The sequence below is a fragment of the Lissotriton helveticus genome, chromosome 9 (assembly GCF_964261635.1).
Source record: "Lissotriton helveticus chromosome 9, aLisHel1.1, whole genome shotgun sequence".
In the NCBI taxonomy this organism is placed as follows: Eukaryota; Metazoa; Chordata; class Amphibia; order Caudata; family Salamandridae; genus Lissotriton; species Lissotriton helveticus.
This window is the reverse complement of record NC_136070.1, coordinates 648,827,961-648,847,165: the sequence shown is the minus strand read 5'-3', so window position 1 is coordinate 648,847,165 and position 19,205 is coordinate 648,827,961. Positions and strand designations below refer to the sequence as shown.

Here is a 19,205-nt window from a genome sequence, read left to right as displayed (position 1 = left end):
TTTTTTACAGGACTAAGGGACCAGGTCACTATGGGCCAGATGTAGGAAGCCTAATACCGGTCGGTAACGGCCGAAATTCGGTAATTTCGGCCATTACCGACCGGTATTAGGCTTTTCAGATGTAGGAGGCCACATTTCAGGATTCGGTAATTTACCGAATCGGTAATTTAAGAAATCGATAAATCCGTAATGTAGGGAGCACTCAAGTGAGTGCTTCTTACATTTAAGGATTCGTTATTTACCACCAACTATTAGTTGGTGGTAAATAACAAATTCCTTTTATATAGCAATTTTTTGCTTTTTATTCAGTGCCATGTGGCAGACATACATGCCCTTAGGGCATGTATGTGTGCCACATGTGCACCCATGCACTATTCAGGGGTGCAACAGGGTGTCAATGTGACACCCTGCCACCCTTGAAAGGGTTTCCCCTATTACCGATTCGGTATTTACCGAATCGGTATTTACCGAAGCGGTAATTCCCATTCATTTCTATGGGCCTCCAGGCCCATAGGAATGAATGGGAATTACTGAATCGGTAACATTCGGTATTTAAGAATAGGTAAATTGAGATTACCTACATCTGGCCTTAAGTCCTGTAATGGCTGCCACAACATTTCTCCTCATGTTGCTGCTAGCGAATCAGAGTTCTCGGTCTTCGTTAAACAGCACCAAAGTTATTAGCAAAAGAAAAAACACTCTTGCATAGGAAACTCTGACTCACTTAAGACTACAGCCATTGTGTAAGAATTCTGATGGATACTTCTAACCACAAATTTTGTATACATGAAGAATCCTTGCACCCTGAACAGCAGCATTCTGCCTGGACCCTTTTCTATATGCTGTGCTGGTAGAGCTGGCAAATTGGTCCTATGGGTGGGTAAGCCAAACCTGCTTGTACTAAATGCAGAACGCACACCAAGACTAGTGTTATCACATGCTCTACTGAGGTTACATTTCTTCTTCACAAGACTATGTATCACCTTCAGTTCAGTACAGGGCACTTTCTGTTGTGGAACCCATCCAGTACATGGTTAGTCTTCGGCTTCTAAAATCTACGACTTCAGGGATCAAGTCTATTGTGCTGATGGTGGGTTCATTGATGTTGGCTCTCCGTGGGTTCTAACACTCATGTGAGGTGTTTGAATATCACAGTGATAACTGTACCCATTCAACCTGGGGGATAAGGATCAATGTCATGTCTGCTGTTCTTAACCTCCACGCTATTGGAAGTGTTGCTGGTCTGGGGAAACGCAACTACAAATATACCATGTCTGATAGACTGATGCATCCACTAAAGGAATCTGTGTTCGACCTCATGGTCACAGGTTCAAATGCCAGCACGTCCAATAAGCCCTTCTTTCTACAGAGGTCCATACAATAAATAACTTTAAGTTAGGTAACAATAAACATCTGTTTTCAGCACCAAAATGTCCTTCCTTCTAGATTTCTCTTATTGCAAAAACATCTATGTCTTCGGAGGCCCATCTCACAAAGAGTTCGCCTTACTAGTTTGTGCTTTATTTCTCATTAGAACATTGGAATGTTAGGAGCTCCAGTGAAAACAATAGAGTGCAACGGGCTTCCAATGGCCAGTAGAAGCCCGGAGCCTCAACAATAGAATGTTTAGCAAAGGCCTCACAGAGCCCAAGGGGATTTCAAACCTCTCGGGATCCGTGAGGCATTTGTTTTACAAATTAGAATATTCTGCCCTCTAGGGGCGGAATGTTCTAATAGCCTTAGAGCCTTCCGTAGCGGGCTCTACCAGCCATTAAAGATCCGCTCCCTTGTTAAAGGCCCTCGCATTTGGCTTGGGTCTTTAACGCTTGAGCGGGCCTTTAATGGCCGGTAGAGCGCGGAATGGCAGGCTCTAAGGCTATATTAGTATTCTTTTGAGAAAATGCACTGCTCCCATTCATTATGTCAATATCTTCTCTGGGGATGTGTACTGCCAGAGGGAACACTTCCCTTTCTAAACCCTGTACCACAGCATCTGAGTTTCCCTTAGTAGCTGTCTAGCTCAAGAACAGTCTTGCTGGACACTGCAGAATTAATTGCTAATATCACTACAATTAGCTTTTTTTTTTTTTTAAATGTTTCACTGAATTAAAACCGGTAAACACCACCATGAAGCTAGTTACTTGCCTGTCACAAAAGTTTTGTTCTCTTGAAACTAACAAGCTGTGCAGACCCAACCAACAGACGGCGGAATAATGCACTGCATGTGGACTTAGTATATGTTTGGAGTGCAAAACTAACAAACATTGGGAAAGCCAATAAGTCTTGCCTAGGCAAGAGCAATAGGTTTTACACCAGTGTGGGTGCTGTTCAGCATGGTTAAACATTAGTGAGGTAAAGAAGTAGAGTAGTGTATAGAGTAGTGCAGTGGCGCAGAGAGTCATGGAGTGGCACAGAGTGGCATGGAGTGGGATCGAATGGGCTAGAGTGGCGTGGAGTGGCATAGAGTAGAATGGAGTTTAGTGTCATTGATGGAGCAAGGTGGCAAAACAAAATTTTGTGTACCCCTTCTAAAGTCAATGTTCCATAACGTTAACCTTTACTAATGGAGTGTTGTGGTAAATTAATAAACTATAGTATAAAATGCAAAGCACACGAACATTTGGGGAATACAAATTTTGCATGCATGAGCAAAATAATTAACTAATTTGTGTTGTTATTGTGTGAACTAATGCACAGCTTAAAGATAAGTAAACGCAATATGAATGTGCTTATTGTACACGTTACTGTACTAAAAATCATCAGATATTTAAGTATGAAATGCATTTATGTTGCTTATCTGCTAGGTAATAACTAATAGGGAAACATTAGTACGGTGGGAGGGAAACAGAAGGGTTTTCATTACCAAAATTAACATAAATTTGTGTTTGTTTCTATGATAGTTCCAAAAGTGGCCTCTGAGGCCTATAAAATCTGATCACTCTGGCTAACTGAGAGCAAATGCTGGACTGCGCATGCGTGCCTAAAGCCTGCCAGCAAGAGTGAGCTGCCTGTACTCGGATGGGAAGTTCAAGGCTACATTGCCCTGAAGCTAGGATGATTGCCAAAATATGGACGGTCAAGTGTTCTGAACGTGAGAGAATAGCTCGACGTTGCGAGTGGAGGAAGTGACCAGGCCAGAGACTGTTTAAAACAAAAGACTACTATGTTTTTGCTGATTCACCGTGAGCTCGATGTTGTAATGGTGAGAAGAGGCTCACCCACCCGAAATTGTCCAATCAGAACCCGAATTGGTGATGTTAGATACTTTTTAGATAGATTAAGTTAGGAAATGAGTGTATAAAAACCCCTGGTTTTACTTGAAGGGGGTCGCTCTTTCGATTTCCTCTCGAAGTGCTGTCCGACTGAAGATCGATTCTTGGATGTAAGGAAAACTAACTTTTTTCTCCTTGTTTGCTTTTCAGGATACAAGGATAAGATGAGGGTGTTAGTTAGGGAATGTTAGGAGAGAATGAATTTGGAACTATCTGTTATTTGCTAAACGTTTTTACTGATTTTCTAAATAAACGACTTTTCGGAGCTGTAAATAAAATGATCATTTTGAATATAAAGTTTAAGATTTTTACTGAATAAAGAATTAATCAATGCCTACATTTCAGACATATTAAAGTTTTGCTTTTAATAAAATTGGGAAAATGGAATTTTAAAGCTTGTCTTGTGATTTTCCTACGCCTAATTTTCTTTCTAGCAGATCCATTGCCACTATGGTGGTGTGTCTGAATAATTAAAAATGTTTGAATAAAACCATGGTAAAGTGTATAAAACTGTAGGTGTAAATAATAACTGATTAGATAGGTTTAGACACTCCACCAAATGTTACAGCATTACTCCAATTGCGTTTCACCAGATTCCTTGAGGCCAGGCTGGAAGTGAATAGAGTAAAAGTGCAGTTTTATGGGCCCCACTGACTAATGGTTGTGTGTTCGAAGGTTTCAGGGAAATGGTGAGTACTGATTAGTAATAATTTTCGGAGTTCCGCTGTAGCATCATGGAGTGGCATACAGTGGAGTGGTGTAGAGTGTTAGTGGAGTGCTGTGGAGGGTGTAGAGTGTTGTAGAGTGGAGTCCAGTTGAGCAGCGTAGAGTGTAGTAGAGTGTTGGAGAGTGGAGTGGCATAGAGTGTCATGGAGTGGTGTAGAGAGGCACTGGATTAGTTTACATTGGTGTTTCTCCAGCTCACAGGGTGGTTGAGCTTCCAAAACTTTTGCATGCACTACCTATTTGAACAAGTCCAATACAACAATTAGGATTTGGAGATAAGGCGTTCCTCCGCATCCAGTATAGTCATAACGAAAACGTTGTTTCTCCTATACCTTCTATCCCTTGTGGCACATTAAATTTTGGTTTCTGTTCTTTTTTTTTATGAGTCCTTTAAATTTCTCAATTTCTGCTGAGTCACCCACAGGGCCTTTGAATCTTGATTGAACTGTATTAATTCTATTATTCTTTTCAGCAAATCTCTGACAGAGAAGGTGGTTTGTCAATGCAAAAGTAGGGTAGTATGTTGATGAACAGGGTAGTTTGTTGACAAGAAAGAAAACATAAGTGGTATTTTATTAGTCACACATGCTAATTTACAGGCACATAAACAATGATGTCCCGGATAACAGTTGTTTACACACAAAGTAGTTTCTTAATACACAGTACAAAGTTCCACAACATACAATAGATACACTGTTGCATTAGAAATAAGCTATAGAGTTCATTTCCATGAGAGAGCTCTTGGCCTGCACAAAAGGTAGTTTGCGGACATACCAGTGAGGTAAGTGTTGTGGGATGAGTTGATGAAGTAGTTGCTGAGAGGCTGTGTCATATCGTCACTCAGATCAAGCTTGTCTGGGGGCACAATGCTGTTCTCTTCCCCTCCGAGGAACCGGCTGAAGCCTTCCATCGACATTTGGTCTAAAGAAAGGCAAAACAAAATGTGACTCAAGTCGAGCCTCTGCCTGTAGGGGAATTTCACCTTTTGAGGCATAACTGCCACTAACAGATTATTTAGCCATGAGGGCCTGGCATTCTGCATAAGGTAGAAATTTCTAGGTGGGGCGAGAAATGAATGAAATAGCACACAGCCTCTATCACCCCCCACACTATCATCATTTACAAAAACACTGAGGACAGGCTATCTTGAAAAACCAAAGGGAATGTTTCCTGATAAATTATATATATATTTTTTCATCTTGTAAGACAATCCCTAGTCAATATGAAGTCATATTCACCTTTTTCAACATATCTCTTAAAGGACGGTACCCCACACTCGCACTTGGTGACTTGCTTCGTCATGTGGGCCTCCTTCACCAGCACCCATCAGTGCAAGGTGGGCTCAACCAGAGCGCTTTAGAAAAATGTAATCCTGAGATTTCTATATCATTGGGGTACAAACTGTTAAAATTGTATTAGAGAAAGGGAATGAGACTAGCTTTAATTGAACAGTGTCTGATCTATAGAATTTCCCCCATAAAAATGCAAGGGAGTTGAGGTAAAGGTAACCGTAAGGGTTCCTCCTTCACTCAACCATCTTGGGCTACATGTTTCAGCTATCTGGTGTACTAAATGTATCCCTGGGCTTTCTTTAGGATCTATACCTAACCCTCGGTGTCTCACATCCTTCACCTAAATCTAAGTGTAAGGAAGATAAAAACGTAAATTAACCAAATCTAGGCAATTCCTGGGCCTGAAAAAGAAAGGGTAAGCATAACTAAAATCATCATTAGCCTTGTAGTAGGTCATTATCACTAATTAGCATCCCAATAACAACTGAGTTACTTTCACAAGTGCATACAGTCCACTGCAAAATGTGAGCTCTGTTTTGACTTCTTTTCAACTAGCTACTAAATCTATCTAGTTCTTGGGGGCTGGAGGACTTCACATGCGGACACACCCTGCATGATACAATGTGGGTTCGGTGAACAAAGTCATGATTAGGAATATCGTGCTTTGATCAATGTTTGGGTGTATATCCATGGCATGTCTCTCATCCACAATGTTGTCTGATTACACAGGTTGTAACACTACAGGATAATATAGGTTTTTTCTCCAATCATATGATGATTTTTTAGAGGCAGAAAGAGTGGGCATAAGGATAATGTTACTTACCCAGTAAGCATCGGTTCTTGGCATGTAGAGTAGTAGATTCACATGCTTTGCATACTCCTGCCATCTAGTGTTGGGTCTGGATGTTTGCATGTTGTTTTTCTTCGAAGAAGTCTTTCCTAGTCACAAGGAAAGATGACTCCTCCTTTCGGTGATGGTGCGCATGGCCAGCGACTCCATTGTTAGATTGTTTTCTCGTAAGAAGATGAGAATGGAGTAAATAAGTGTAGTATAGAGATGTCCATGCATATGAACGTAAAATTAAGAACTGCAACAACTACAGGTACCCGGGGAGGCGAGGTGGGCACATGCAAATCTACAGCTCTAAATGGCAAGACCAGTTGCTTACTGTGTAAGTAACATTACCCGTTCGAGGCATGTGTGCTGTAGATGCACATGCTTTGCATAGACTATAAAGCATTATACTCCCACAGCGGTGGCTAACCTGTAGATTTTGCAGATCTTTGGAATAGTGTTTTTAGTACTACTTGGCCTACATTAGCCTGTTGACTTGCTAACACATCTGTGTTTGGTAAATGTGTGTGGTGTAGACTATGTAACTGCCTTACATATGTCAGCTAGAGGGATGTTGCCTAAAAAGGTCACTGACGCCCCTATTTTGCGAGTAGAATGCGCTCTAGAGGGTATGGTTAAAGTTTTTGTAGCTTTAATATAGCAAGTTTGAATGCATTTCACAATCCATCTGGCAATACCAGACTTTGAAGTAGGATTGCCCTTGTGGGGTGGAGCAAATGCAACAAACAGTTGTTTTGTTTTCCAAAAGTCTTTTGTTCTATCTATGTAGTATAGTTAAGCTCTTTTAACATCAAGCGTGTGAAGAGCACATTCTGCCACAGAATCAGGCTTAGGAAAGAACACTGGTAACTCAACCAATTGGTTTATATGAAAAGCAGAAACTAACTTGGGAAGGAATTTTGGGTTAGTGCGGAGAACTATCCTATCTTTATGTAGCTGAAAGAAAGGTTCTTCTAACGTTAATGCCTTTAGCTCACCAATTCTCCTTATTGATGTGATAGCAGTGAGGAATGCAACTTTCCATGAGAGGAACAGTAAAGGGCACTTGTCTAATGGTTCAAAAGGTGGACCCATGAGCTTTGAGAGAACAATGTTGAGATGTGCGACAGTCAGTGTACCTCTGTTGTTGCCGTATTGCCGTACTGCGTGACCCCAATGTGTGCACTCTGGGAAGCGCGAGCGAACGAGCTGAGCCGGAGCAGGAGTTGGAGCCGAGACGCGACGCGAGGAATCGGGACGTGAGGCAACCCCCGTTTTCATCACAGGGCAGCTCATTAAAAGTCATCATCGAGCCAGCCGCAGTTATTAAAGCGGGCCAAGTACAAACTCCCTGCCCCCTGCCTGAGCCATACCTGAGCTCTTCCCGAGGGTGCAAGCAGGGCGGAGTGTGGTGAGAGGAAATAGGAAGAGGCAAAGAGGAGAGGAAAGAGAGCCGGCACTGTTGCCAAGTTTAAAAAGGAGTTGTTTTTCTATACCCCCATTAAGCCTCACAGGAGTCTATAGCGAGGTTGTGAAAGAAAGAAAACCCTTGCTTTATGTTATTGTAATCTAGGATAACTTTACAAGGAGAAGCGGAGAAGGGCACGGGGCACGGGCGCAAGTACAAGAAGAAGGCACAACAGAGGTAAGTGGAAAAAATCTCTGGCACCATCTGTATACCCCCGTACCCCTTTCTTGAGGATTGTGTGTTGGGTAATATTGGGTGGATACTTAACTGCAATAGACTATAACCTGAAGCGCGTGGGTGAAGTGCTCAAGTACTTAAATGGCCCCTCGGAAAAACAAAAGCACATTAGGAATAACAAAGAAAGCAAAGGCCAATAGTGAAAATCAACAAACTGCTCAAGAGAGCCTGACGTCCCAAGGGGCCATGCAAAAACCTAAACATACCCAAAAGAAAAAAGTGAAAACTTCCAAAGAATTACAACAAGGAGGAAGTAAGGGAAGTATAGCTTCAAATACACTTAAGGATTTCGTGGGAAAGCACTTTAAAGGGGTCTTTTCCCCCGCTAAAGCTTTGGCTACTGAAGAAGAGGAGGAATCATGGAAAGGGGGCTCCTCTTTAATCTTTGATGAATGTTTGGCAGACTCTGTAAACCTGGTCAATCGATCGGTACAGTCTTTGATAGGCCATAAGAGGATAATAATGTCACCGCGACTTTAATCTTCTCCGCGATTGTCACGACAGACGTCGGAAGAAATAGATAGCCTGGGCTCAAGGCAAATTGAAGAAGTAGCCCATAATCCCGCAGAAGTTTAAATGGAACAGAAAGGCTGGTTTTACTGGGAGTCAATGGTCCTGCGTATATGGATAAAAACTGTGACATTAACGGCGAGAACCAGTCGCAAGAGATAAATTTATAATCTTCAGAAACCCCAGCATCTTCTATTTTGGAACTGATGCTAATGGTGCAAAAATCTCTCCAAGGATTGTTAGAAGTAACAATGTTAAACCATGATATCTTGAAAAGTCAAAAAATACACCTTTCTAAAATTGAGGGAGAACTACATGGAATTGGGGGCAAATGCCATCAATGTTAAGACCAGTCTCAGATCCTGTGCTTACGGCCCCGATGAGGGGGGGGAAGAGGAAGCCGGAATCTTTGATCCCCCATTAGCTAGCCATGTTGCTGAAGTTCATTCTGATGTTCAAGAAGTCTATGTGTCAAGATGGCCAATGCTGGTAAAAACAAGAGGCGATTACATGAGCTACGGTTTATCAAATCGAGTGAGATTGGCAGGAACGGATGTGCAAAAAAAGGGTAACATAAGAGTGACGAAAAAGAGAAGAGAGAGGAAGGAGTTAATAGAAGTAGCCAAACAAGATCCTAAGCCTGAACCCTATAAAATAGTGAGGGAACCTAGACTAACTAGAATAAGACCTGAGAATTTGGGTAGGACGCTAGTAAAAAAGGAGAGCTGTAGTAGGAAGCAAAAACATCAGGAAAAGGTGTCAAAAAATATAAGTCACTTGGCCTCCAAGCAGGCGAGCGTACCTGCCCGTAAGGCCCCCCTTAAAGATAAGGTGTACCCGGAAAGCAGCCCGGAGGATAGGCCTAGAATTAACTTACAATTACATCGGGGTTCCTAGGTCGGAAGAAGAGGTGGATAAAGGGAATAAGTGTCTTTATTTTCAAAAAGTGAAAATGGGAAGGGGTGGGAAAAAATCAAAGAAGAGTTCTTATCTAAATAGATCCCTCCTTCTTAATACATTTGCCCACTGCCCAAATCTAAAACGAATAGGTTCAGAAGATCTGCGACAGGTGGGATTTCAAGTAGCTGGTAATGGTAAGGAGCTCACCAAGGTATGGCTCTACTCTGACCTGGTCATAACTGCAATAATAAACGCAGAGCAGGAGAGACGTAAAGAAGGGATTAGACTAGTCCCTAAAGAAGAGCTAGCGCTAGTACATAAGGTTCCTCAGCAGAAATCCTTCTTACGGTACCATGCGGGGCTAGGAAAGAGACAAGTGAAATTACCTGGAAGGGAAGTGGACCAAGGGCGGGAAAACTTCAATATAGTAATAAACAACTCAGACCTGATGGAGGCCTGGAAGAATTGGAGTAATAACTTAGGCCCTGCAGGCCCCTCACATAGCTATGTGGAGGACTCCAAATTTATTGGGCCACTAAGCGATGTAGAATAGGTAATGGGGCAGCTACAGAGCACAAAAATGGTCTCTTAGAATATAAATGGGCTAGGAACTCACTTAAAACAAGAAGTTTTGAAAGAACTTGTAAAAACAATGAAATCATTTGTATACAAGAGACCTGGCTCTGTGGAGTGCCCCTGGTAGTGGAAGGGTTCCGACAAATCCACCGACCGGCAGTAAAATCTAGCTCTGGCCTGCAGGTGGCTTGCTGACCATGGTATCAACAAACTTAGTGTCTAAGGTCTCCCAGTTATCTGTGACGTGTAAGTGGCTCTTGGGTTGTAGAATATTAACAACGTTTGCTGATAAAAAATATGAAAATATGTTGATCCTAAATGTGTATATGCAATGGAGTTCACAGAAGGAATATGGGGTCGAACTGACACATTTTAAGAATGATATGGATTCACCCTGTGATAAGTTTGGGAATGACTTGATTTTGTTATTGGGAGATTTTAACCATACATTAAATCCAAAATTGTCAGACCAGTGGTATACAGAAATTTTAGAGTCATATGAAGTAAAAAAAAAGTGGAGTTTTCGGAAAGTAAAATACCGACCGATGCGGCTAAGTTGGGTAATTACTTAGCTACAAAAAATGTATTTTGCCTAAATGGTAGGGTAGCTCAAGACCGTCCGACAAAGAAAACTTTTAAATATGGGACTCAAAACTGCCCTATAGATTATGTTTTTATGTTAGCATGGAATTTTGAGCTAGTAAAAGATTTTAGGATTAGCCCCATGGAATGTAGTGACCATAAACTAATAAAATTAGAGTTGGAAATAGCCCAACAGTTAGCTTGCGATAAAGTTGTTTTTCAAGAGATGGATTATCCAAAGCGGATAACCACTCGGTTATCCGAAGCATATATCGAAAGGTTAACAAGACTGCAACAAAAGGTTCAGTTAGGTTGCCTGAGTGGCCAAAACCTAGCCTGGTTTGTTGAGAAAATAAAACAAGTAGTGAAAAGCATAAGTGTAGAACTAAGGTCTGATGTAAGCGCCCCTAAGAACAAAGGAAGGTTACAGGCGAAGCAAGGAACTTGGTTTAACCAGGATTGCTTAATTAAGAAAAGAGAAGTAAGAAGAGAAGAGCGTAGCTTACGCAAAAAGTATGTCCAAGCTAGGGCATAATCTCGTAAAAATAAAGAGAGAATACATCGCTCTAATCCGCAATGCTAAAAGGACCCACAAAGAAACTTGCGGGGGTTAATTATTGGTAGCAATCGAATCTAAGAATATACGTCAGTTCTGGAAGCTAATCCAGTCAGCTACAGAATCTTCGGCTGCCCCAATGATTTGCGTAGTGGAAGAGGGGGCTTGGGTAAACTATATACAGAAATTATACGTCCCGGGGAGTGGAATTGGAAACGAGGTATCAAGGGACTGGAGAGGCCTAGTAGAGGATTTAAAACAAGATTGCTCAGCAGCTAATGTCCTTAGGACAATAAGGACTTTGAACTTAACAAGAGCTGCAGGCCCAGATAATCTACCAGCCCTGATATTAAACTCAAACCAGACCTGGTGGGCGGAATTCTTCTCTAAAATGTTTGCAATAATATTAGAACAAGGGAAGATCCCCTCGAACTGGAAGGGGGCAATAATAAGGCCGTTACACAAGAAAGGGGATGCTCATGCCCCTAAGAACTACAGGCTAATTAACCTATTAGATATAGGAGAAAAGAAATTTGCAAAAATAATACTAAGCAAGCTAAAAGACTGGGTGGAACAGCTGTCTATCGTGCCAGTGGAACAGGGTGGCTTTAAAGAAGGCCACTCCACAATAGATCACTGTTTTGCCCTGTGGGCACTGGCCAGGAAATCGATAGAGCAAAATGGTAAACTGTTCTGCTGCTTTGTCGATTTCCGGGCGGCTTTTGATTCAGTGGACCGTAATAGCCTTTGGGAAGTGCTGGAAAATTATGGAATGCCAAACGGCATATTGAATATTTTAAAAGAGTTACATAGAGGCAATTGGGCCCAGGTCATTAGAGATACAAAGGGATCACTAACCCATAAAATATTAGTAAAGAATGGCCTTAGACAGGGGTGCGTTCTGGCACCCTTGCTTTAAAAAAAAAAAAAATTCAGATCTTCCTGCAGTATTGGAAATTGAAAGAAGCGCGAGCCCACGCATGAATAGAAATCAAGTGTCATGCCTTTTATATGCTGATGATCTTGTGATCCTTGACCAAACTGAAATGGGACTACAAAGGAAATTAAATGTGTTTAAAAATTACTGTGACAAAAAGCTCCTAACTGTGAACATGGAAAAAACAAAGGTCCTATGTTTTGGGAAGAGGGTAAAAAAATTTAATTGGTTTTTAGGACACGACAAATTAGATATAGTAAGAAAATATAAATACTTAGGCCTTTGGTTTGACAGCGCATTAAAGTGGAGTACTCATTTGGAGGCACAAACTGTAAAGGCTTTTTCATCGGTCTGTGGATTGAAAAAATGTAATAAAGATTATGGCGATATGTCACACAGACCGATTTTAAAGGCATTAGAAGCTATGATCCCCCCGCAAGTTCTTTACGGTGCAGAAGTGCTCTATCTGAGCGGCAAAAGGGGGTGGGATCGTGAAGAAGCAAAGATTCTTAAAATGCTGCTGTCTTTATCAAATTGTACCATGGTCCAAGCAATTAGAATGGAGGTAGGGCTAATAGCATGGAACGTGAAGACTCAAATGTCCTTATTAAGATTCTGGAAATGCCAGGAGCCTGGTGGCGAACAGAAGGTCTCAATATGGTGCAGAGAGGAAATCCAAACAAGCAGCTTATGCTGGGCGTGGGACGTAAGGAAAACCCTCAAGACTGTAGCTGCGCACCTAAAATTGAGCCTCTTACCGCCATCCCTGGATGTAGTCTTTACTAAGAAAATGCTTAGGGACCAAGGGCTCCAATACTCTAGATCGCAAGACCTTGATTATCTGAGGGTAAAAAAATCGGTCAACTGGGTAAGGAGCGAATGGGAAAAGGTTTGGTTCCCATATCTGGATTTTTTGCCCAACAAATGGCTAAGACACGAAATCTTAAAGGTTCGTGTGGGCATAAATTAATGGAAGATTGAAGGAAAAATAAAAGCAGCCTTGATCCAACCAGATGGTATTTGTAAATGTGGCTTAGGAACAAGAAATGATATTTTACATATATTGCTTGACTGTACATTGATTTTAGCTGTACGAAAAGTGTTTTTACGCCCAATATTTTTAAAATATCAGGTGAATTCACGTGCTGACGCTGCTGGTCTTCTTACAGAAATGTCATTTTTAGATATTACAATTGCGCTGGGGAAGTTTTTGAACGCAACAAGAGAATCTGTAATGGAGGCAACAAAGGAAGGTGGTAGATTTTAAATTTTTTAGAGCAATCCCAATATTGTGATTTTATGGTTTTATATCTTTGTAAATTGTGTTAAAATGAATTGTGGTTTAATTATGTTATCACTATGTGGATCCAAAGTTTTATGCATGGTTTATAGACTATGGTCTAAATAAACATTGTTTTATCATCATCATCATCAATGTTGAGATTCCATATTGGGGCAGGGGGAATCCTTGGTGGTATTACCTCTTTTAAGCCTTCAATGAAGACCTTGATTACTGGGGCTCTGAATAGTGACAAATGTCTATTTTGTAAGTACTGCTGCAAGGTGAAAACAAATAGACGTGTAAGCAAGACCTGTTTGTTACAAATGCAACAAGAAACAAATAATGTTTTGTATAGAAGCATCCAAAGGATTGAATTTGTTGTTACTGCAATATACAGCAAATCTTTTCCATTTTGCGGCATAGCACGCCCTGGTGGTAGGCTTTCTTGCTTCTTTTAGAATATTCATACAGTCTGATGGTAAATTTAAATGACCAAACTCTATAACTTCAGGAGTCAGATTGCTAAATTCAGTTCTTTGGGATTTAGATGTCTGATTTCTCCATGCCTCTGTGTGAGGAGACTGGAGTTTAGGTATAGTTCCTGATGTGAAACTAGTGACAGCACCAACAGGGTGGTGTACCATGGTTGATGAGCCCATATGGGAGCTACTAGAATTACTGTGAGAGATGTTTACCTGAGTTTCTGAATCACTCACGGAATGAGCGGGAGAGGCGGAAAAGCGTAGGCAAATGTCCATGACCAGTTCATCCATAGGGCATTGCCCTCTGATGGCGGGTTTGTCCTATGGAGTTTGGGCATTTTGTGTTTTCGGCTGTGGCAAATAGGTCTATTTGTGGAGAAAAAAAACCACTGTCGGAAGTAAGGAAGGAGAACTTCGGGTTGAAGTTCCCACTCGTGAATTTGTTGTCTTCTCCTGCTGAGAAGATCGGCAGTTTGATTGTTTACTCCTGGGAGATGTTCTGCCAGAAGATAAATCTTGTGATGGATCGCCCAATTCCAAATGGCTTGAGCGAGTGTTAACAGTTGTAGAGACTGCGTCCAGATTTGCTTCTGCACATAATACATTGCTGTCATATTGTCAGTTTGGACTAGGACAGTTTTGGCTATGAGCGGAGTGTGAAAACCTTTTAGTGCTAGGAAAACAGCTAAGAGCTCTAGATAGTTGATGTGGAGAGTCCTGTGATTGTTTCTGCACAATCCTTGTATTGTGTAATGTTTGAGATGAACGCCCCAACCTTTTAGAGATGCGGCTACTGTGAGCACGATTTGTGGAACAGGGTCGATGAAAGGCTGGTCTGCTGATAAGTTTTGTGGGTTCCAGCACTGCAGAGAGCCATGGGTGCGGCCGTCTACCAACACTAGATCGGTCAATAGACTCTGTGATTGATTCCACTGACATACTAAGCATTCTTGTAGGGGGCGCATGTGAAACTTCGCATGGGGTACATTTGCGATGCAGGACGCCATCATTCCCAGTAATTGCATGAACACTCTGACTGCTAATGCTTGGGTGAAACTGCAGAATGGTAGCTTGAATATTGTGTATTCTGGCTACACTGAGAGAGGCTATAGTGTTGACTGTATCTAGAGTAGCTCCTAGATAAGACTGCATTAGTGATGGATGCAGGTGAGATTTTTGTGCATTGATGTTGAAACCCAATTGATGAAGTAGATCTACTGTGATGTGTGTGTGTTGCAGAAAGTTCTGGTAACTGCTGGCTTTGAGGAGTCATCTAGATAGGGGAAGACGTTAATTTGTTGTCTTCTGAGATGATCAGCAACCACTGCCAGGCATTTGGGAAAAACTATGGGCGCTCTAGTCACTCCAAAGGGAAGTACCTTGAAGTAGTCATGCTTACATGCTATCACAAATCTGATGTATTTGCGATGAGCCGGATGAATTGGAACATGAAAATATGTGTCTTTTAAATCTAGAGTAGACAGTCTGCTCTTTGTAAAAGTGGGAGCACCTGTTGAAGTGTCACAATGTGAAAATGCTCTGACAGTATGTAGTGGTTTAGCTCTCTCAGATCTAAAATAGGTCTTAGGGAACCGTCCTTTTTGGGGATGAAAAAATACAGAGGGTAAACCCCTGAGCCTTGGTACTGTATGGGAACTGACTCTATTGCCCCTTTTAGTAAGAGGGACTGAACCTCTTGTTTTAGCAAGTGTATGTGTTCTGGAGATAACTTGTGAGATTGTGGTGGAATGTTTGGGGGATTGCGGGTAAGCTCGAGGCAATAACCATGTTAAATAATTTCAAGAACCCATTTGTCGGATGTTATAGACTGCAAAAAAGGGAGAAATTGGTGACGTCTTCCCGCGACAGGTGTAGTATAATCGGGGGGGAAACGTGGGTAAGTCACTGTTTGTTAGGGGAAGGGGAGTTACGAGGTGTGTTGCCCTAACCCCTACCCTTGAAGCCTCTATAACCTTCTAAAAAAACGTCTGGACGGAGAGGACTTGCTATTACCTTTGTAAGTGGAGGTATTTTGATCTGGGGATGTTGTTTTTGACCCTCCTCTTTAGAAGGAGCGACGAAAAGAACCTCTGTTGGATGCGGTTTGAAGTGCTCCCATAGATTTAGCGACTTGTGTCCTTTTCTAACACCTGGTCAATGTTAGGGCCAAGTAGGTGTTCCTTATCAGAGGGTGTGTTAAAGATCGATTGTTGGACCTCAGGTTTAAACCCTGAGATCCTTAACCAAGCGTGTCTCCTGAGCATGATGCTGGTGTTAATCTCCCTATCTGCGGTGTCTGCAGCATCTAGAGCACATCATTAGAGTAATTAGAAATGAGCTTTCCCTCATTTACCAAGTCCTGTGCTTTAGCCTTATGCTCATCTGGGAGGTATTGGAGAAGTTGCTCCATTGTGTCCCAGTGCGTCCTGTCATACCTAGCTAAAAGGCCTTGGGTATTTGTAATGACCCATTGATTTGCAGCCTTTTGACTCCCTTCTCTGGAGGAGGAGCATCCTATGAAGTTTGAAAATTCGCTCGCTTGTGAGCATTTGATACCACTAGGGAATCTAAAAGCAATTGTCCTTTGATAAAGATGGGGCCTGTAGGAGACTTTATATTTTTTTGTCCACTCTAGGAGTTAAGATGCGGGCCCTGACTGGGTCTTTAAAATTTAATCAGCATGTTGCATCGTGCCTTTAAGCATTGGGAGTAATTGCGATGTCCTATGTGTGGATGCAAGTGTCTCAAACAAGAAGTCTTCTACCAGTGATTCTTTGTGGAGCACTACCCTATGGTAATGATCAGCCCTGGCAATGAGTTCATGGTGTGATGCACTGTTGTCTGGAGGAGATGGTTTAGTTGGGTACAAGTCTGGATCAGTGGCACCTGAGGGATCCACTGTGTAATCTGTCCATGGATCTATTGGAATATGTATCCCCCCATTGTCATGATGAGATTGAGGAGAATCTTGAGGTGTAATCTGTGAAGGATTTCCAGGTGGTGACGGAGGTGCTGGAGGTGGGGGTGATGGAAAATGAGTTGAAGCCACAATTTTTCTCTTCAAGGGGATTTTGTAAGAAATGTCCTCTTCTTAAAGCTTGTGTTTCTGAGGTTTTTGTACGTGAATATGACCAGTATTGGGGTTAATATGCAGTATTTTTTGCTTTGGATAGGGCGTTAAAGTAATAGGGCCATATGAATCAACATCTCCATTTGCGATTCTCAAATAGCGATTTTTTGCGATTCGCTATTTGAGAATCGCAAAATGCTATGTATGTAGGATTTGCAATAAATTTTGCGAATCCTACATATTCCTTAATTGCAAATCTCAAATTGTGATTCACAATTAAGGAATACATCCTCATTCATTCCTATGGGCCTAGAGGCCCATTGGAATGAATGGGAAGATATTCTCAATTTGCGATTAGCAATTAGCGAATCACAAATTGAGAATGGAATTTCAAGGGTGCAGGGGTGTTAAAAGGACACCCTGTTGCACCCCTGAAATAAGCATGGGTGCACATGTGGTGCACATACATGCCCTAAGGGCATGTATGTGCTTCACATAGCACTGAAAAATGCAAAAAAGCGCATTTTTCAAAGAAATTGCAAATTACCACCAACTTGAAGTCGGTGGTAATTTGCGATTCCTTAATGCCAAATTGCACTTTTTTGGTGCTTCTTACATTGCATTTAAGGAATCGCAAAATTTGAGATTCCTTAAATGCAATCGCAAAATAAGGAATCGCAAATTTTGTGATTCCTTATTTTGCACGCAGATTTGCCTCATACATACCATTTGTCAAAATTGTGATCGCAAACGCCAAAATTTGCAGAATTTCGGCATTTGTGAATGCAATTCTGCTTGATACATATGGCCCATAATGTCCACTTTTTGATCCGAAGGGGTATCTTTATGTTTCAGTGCCGAAGTTTTCAGTGCCGAAGGAGGCTTGCACCAGTACCATTACGGAAGGACACATTAATTTTTGTTAAGCACGGGGAGATTAAGTGATTTGCCCAGAATCACAGGATGTTGCTCGTTGTTGCCGAGACTTGAACCCGGTTCCCCAGCTTCGAGTTCAACCGCTCTAGCCGTAAGGCTACATCCTCACCCCATTGCATGATGGTTCCATTAATCAGTTGGTAATACTCATTTTCATATTTGAAAATATCCATCTCAAAGCCAATCGGATGCCTTCCATGGTGAGCCATTTTGAGGTCTGGTATTCCCATTTGGTTTTAGAGAGTATTTCTCCTACTGTTCTGATGGTATGTATCCTCTTGGGGAGTGCTGGTATTTAGTGCTTTCACATCTATGAATATCAAACATTGCGGCTCTACACTGTACTGCATATCCTTTAAAAGCTTGAATGTCCATAGCATCCTTCAAGTAAATCGGTATGTTCGGCACTAAGGGTTCCAAAAAGAAATCCATGATTGTGCTAAATGTTCCAATGGTGAACCAACTGCTTATACTATTGATTGTCCAGGTGGTGAAGCCCTATTCTTGCGAATATTAGTTGAACAGTAAATGTATGGTACTCTTAAATTCTTAGCCATCCGGGCCAGAGTTTTAGAATACGGCACGCACTATTTGTTAGCAGCGAGCGCACCTTTCAAAAGATGCACCCTGTGCAAACAAGGAAGAGTGTGCCATTTATATTGAATGTGCTGCCACCAGGACAGCCACAAAGTCATGGTGCCTTGGGGGCAGCGTATTCAAGGGAAAGACTGAGTGGCTTGGAAGCAGCCGCTCCTTGTTTCACTGTGCAAGCGGTTACTTCAAAGAGGGGTTGAGAGATCCCCTTGCAGGCGGGAGCAGTGAGTAACTGCACCTGCCTGCAAGGGGATGTCTGGGGGTCCATAGAACCCCCTTCAGAGGGCTGACATCAGGGGGTGCATTGATAGTGCCATCTTTAAGGTGGGGCACTGTTAGAGCGCTCCCCTAACAGCTTCTTTGCCTCTGTATCCGCGTCTATAATACAGCGCAGGCACAGTGGCTAACTGATTCCCTCATTTGCATGGGGCCACGCTCCCCTGCAAATGAGGGAACACCTTCTGGTGAGAGGGCCAGCCATATCTGTATTACCGAAAGGGCCACGCAAATGTCTGCGGCCATTTCTGTAATACCAAAGTGCCCCGGGGGCATGCAAAGCGGGTGCTAACGCCCGTTGCGCACCGAGCACACTTTCATAATACGGCCCTTGGAATTCACTTTCCTCTTTGGAAAATCAATCCATCATTCTAACTGCTTCTTTCAAGGAGTCAAATTCTTAGTGACTACCAGCATTGGATTTTCAGGCAATTTTGTGCAACTCTTGCTGTCTGAGAGCAGTCATTCACATTTCTGCTTCCAGGTGGCCTTGTATGGTATGCCAATGGCTCCACACTTATCAACTAGTTTTATTGCGAAAGTGTTGCTGTTGGTACTCTTCCTTCTTCCCTTGACAGGTTGCTGAACTTCCTCTTCTGGTCACTTTCAATCCTTTACAGGTCTGTCTGTGCAGCTTGTTTGAAGGTTATCAGTTGGTCTTGCACCATTTGGTT

At 42.1% G+C, this 19,205-nt stretch overlaps 1 protein-coding gene across 1 annotated transcript in view; it reads right to left on the bottom strand.

Moving 5' to 3' along the window:
• The window catches only part of PLCB3 (phospholipase C beta 3), a 585,337-nt gene that overhangs the window by 140,230 nt on the left and 425,902 nt on the right, over positions 1–19,205 (bottom strand). Inside the window, exon 10 of the mRNA XM_078660740.1 lies at positions 4,773–4,919. Coding sequence (XP_078516866.1) covers positions 4,773–4,919 — 147 coding nt within the window. The remainder of the gene's footprint in view (positions 1–4,772; positions 4,920–19,205) is intronic.